Here is a 2767-nt window from a genome sequence, read left to right on the forward strand (position 1 = left end):
CACCTGCTGCATGCGCCCACTGCAGGCTGCATGTTGGCTTATGCTGCATGCAGCCAGCAGGGCGCATGCGGCCGCTTGAGCTGGTAGCAAGGGAAACACCCACTTTTTTCCTTCTCCTCTCCTCTTTCTCCTCTATGTAGGATTTAATCAGCTCTTAGGCTACCATAATACTTGTCTTTTTTTTAAAGCAATTCGTTGTGTTTGTTTGGCTGTGGCTGATGGCTGGTGCTGATTTATTATGAGAGAATAGTACACTGATTGGCTGGTGCTGATCTAGTAGAAGAGAACAGTATTGCTGACTGGTTGGCTGACAAACCAAACCAAGTAAACATTGCTCTTACAGTTAAGAGACCGTGCCAGAGGAAGAAAATAGATTTGTGCCTCAATTCCCTATTACGCCTGAATCTTCAGGCCGACCCCCGAGGCCTAATCGGTCGCTGGACGAGAATGGCTCCGTTGCCAGTCACCTGCACGGCACTAGTACTGCGGAGAAATCAGCAGCCACGTAAGTCGATCAGGGCGCGCGTCACCACAAACAGCAAGGGAGAGGCCATGTCGGCCGGAAGAAATACAATTTATTGCCTTGAGGAGACCCATCCACTGCACAGTGCAGACGCGCGGTTAAACTTGTTCACCGGCTTTTATCAAAAAAAAAAAACTTGTTCACCGGCCAGCCACTAGTGTCTCACTGACTCCACTGGCCCCATGGCTGGCATGCCCGGGCCCCCGTGCGAGTCCAAGGCCACATGGGCACCTACGCCCGACAGGTCACTCACGTAGCAGCCGCTAGCACACACTTTCAGCTGGCAAGCGACCGGGGTCCTCTTCCTTCAATAAGTGCACGGCGCCTCCATCGTCGTCTGCTCGATTCGATCCAAATGATGATCGTCTAAAATCGGCGATCGGCTGCACAACAAGACACCCGCGTGCAGCAGCAGGTGAGCGACCAATCAGATCATAGAGTACCTTGGCTTAAAAATGCTTAGCAGCAGCAGGTGAGCATCAATCAGACCATCATAGAGTAATGCCTTGCCTGCATGGCTGTCTTGGAGAATATCAGAATAATGCATGCTAGCTGCTCACCTGTATGCAGCTACTGATGGTAGCTAGTGTTGTGCGTCCACACCACGTGACACGACCAAGTTTCACTCACTTGAAACATTAGCAGCAGGAGATGGAACGCTCTCACACATCGATCGATGGTGGGGAACGCAGTGCAAGTCTGAATCGGCAAATGAACAAAACGCCATCCGATCTTCCCAACTCTCCTCTCCCCTTGAAAATGAGTGCCATGTGACACAGGATGAGAATTTACCAATTGAATTTAGGTTTCGGAGGTCCATGACACTTGCTTATTTGTCACGGGGAGGAACAATATACTGTATCGATCTTAGCATACATACTAGTGGTTCTGGTCACCAAATTAAGTTTTATCTTGCGCCCTTAACTATATACTTATATCTTAGTATCTTACACAAGCATAACATAGCATAGGTGGGGAACGCAGGGGAACTGAACTAGTTAAGCGACGCACAACACACAGCATCCATCAGGTGAGGTGAGGTGAACATCGTGGAGCCAAGACCTTGTATGCTTGCTGCAGCCAGGGCCAGGGCCTGGGCCTGGGCTAGTACCCTGCAGGCCCGACCTTGTTGACGAGGGCGAGCGCGTTGCTGGTGACCTGCGCGACCTCGACGACCCTGCCGCGGATGGCGGCGCGCGTCTTGGCGTCCACGCCGCGGCCGGCGAGCCCGTCCAGGCAGGTGTTCTCGTCGGTGAGCGCCGCGCTGCACCAGGTCCGCACGTTGCTCAGGTGCCACTTGAACGCCGCCGACCCCGCGCGCCCCCCCATCCCGGCGCCGCCCATCTCCTGCGCCGCGTCGCGGAGGTGCCCCACGCTGTCCGCCAGGTTCTCCAGGCAGTCGCGCACCGCGCCCGCCGTGCCCTTCCGCGCGCCCTTCCTCGCCGCCGCGCCGCCGCCGCCGCACAGCCGCCCCACGTACGCCGACGCCGCGCGCGCGCGGTCCGCGCTCACCGACAGCGCCGCGCGCGCCAGCTCCCGCGGGCTCCGCGGCGGCGGGGACCCGCCGTACGACGCCAGGCTCTGCACGCACACCGACGGGTACTGCGTGTCGCGGCACGACTTGCGGATGAAGTCGCTCGCCGCGGCCTCGCTGTTCGCCGGCGACGCGGCCGCCATGGCCAGGACCGCGGCGGCGACCAGGAGTCCCTGGAGGAGGGCCGGGCGAGGCATGATTGCGGAGCTGGTGCGGAGGGTGCAGAGCAGGAGCGCAAGCCGGTGGCCTTACGGAGTCTCACACAGTGGAGAGTGCTAGCTGCCTCTTGCCTTGGTTGGTTAGTTCTACTTCGACTTGTATGATTGATTGGCTTTTGGAAGCAGCCACCTAGCCGTGTCTCTTTATATAGGAGGAAGATGAGCAAATTTCTGAAAATTTTGGAGACAATTTTTTAAACAAGAATCTAGGAGATATTATATCCTTTGATTTTTTTTTGCTTTTGAGCTTTGGACCATGCATGGACAAAGGCCGTGTTTAGTTGACTCCTGTAAAATTTTTGAAAATACATTTTTCTATATTTGAAGTACTAAATATAGACTAATCCATGGACGACGGAGCGGCGAGGCGCTGGAGGCGGATGAGGTGCGGCGGCGCAGGTTGGGGGAGAAACATGGGAGGGGGCTGGGCACCGGAGGGGATGAGGTGCAAGGGGTTATCCACAAAAGTGTGATTATTTGGGCTAATGGTGG

The 2767-nt window shown here is 55.7% G+C and overlaps 1 protein-coding gene across 1 annotated transcript; it reads right to left on the bottom strand.

The window, feature by feature from the left end:
• Positions 1 to 1304: 1304 nt before the first annotated feature.
• LOC120668777 (21 kDa protein-like) lies at positions 1305 to 2402 on the bottom strand. The gene has a single exon (XM_039948574.1). The coding sequence runs from the start codon at positions 2252 to 2254 to the stop codon at positions 1628 to 1630; it is 627 nt and encodes a 208-aa protein (XP_039804508.1). The 5' UTR covers positions 2255 to 2402; the 3' UTR covers positions 1305 to 1627.
• Positions 2403 to 2767: the final 365 nt, after the last annotated feature.

The sequence above is a fragment of the Panicum virgatum genome, chromosome 4N (assembly GCF_016808335.1).
Source record: "Panicum virgatum strain AP13 chromosome 4N, P.virgatum_v5, whole genome shotgun sequence".
Classification (NCBI taxonomy): Eukaryota; Viridiplantae; Streptophyta; class Magnoliopsida; order Poales; family Poaceae; genus Panicum; species Panicum virgatum.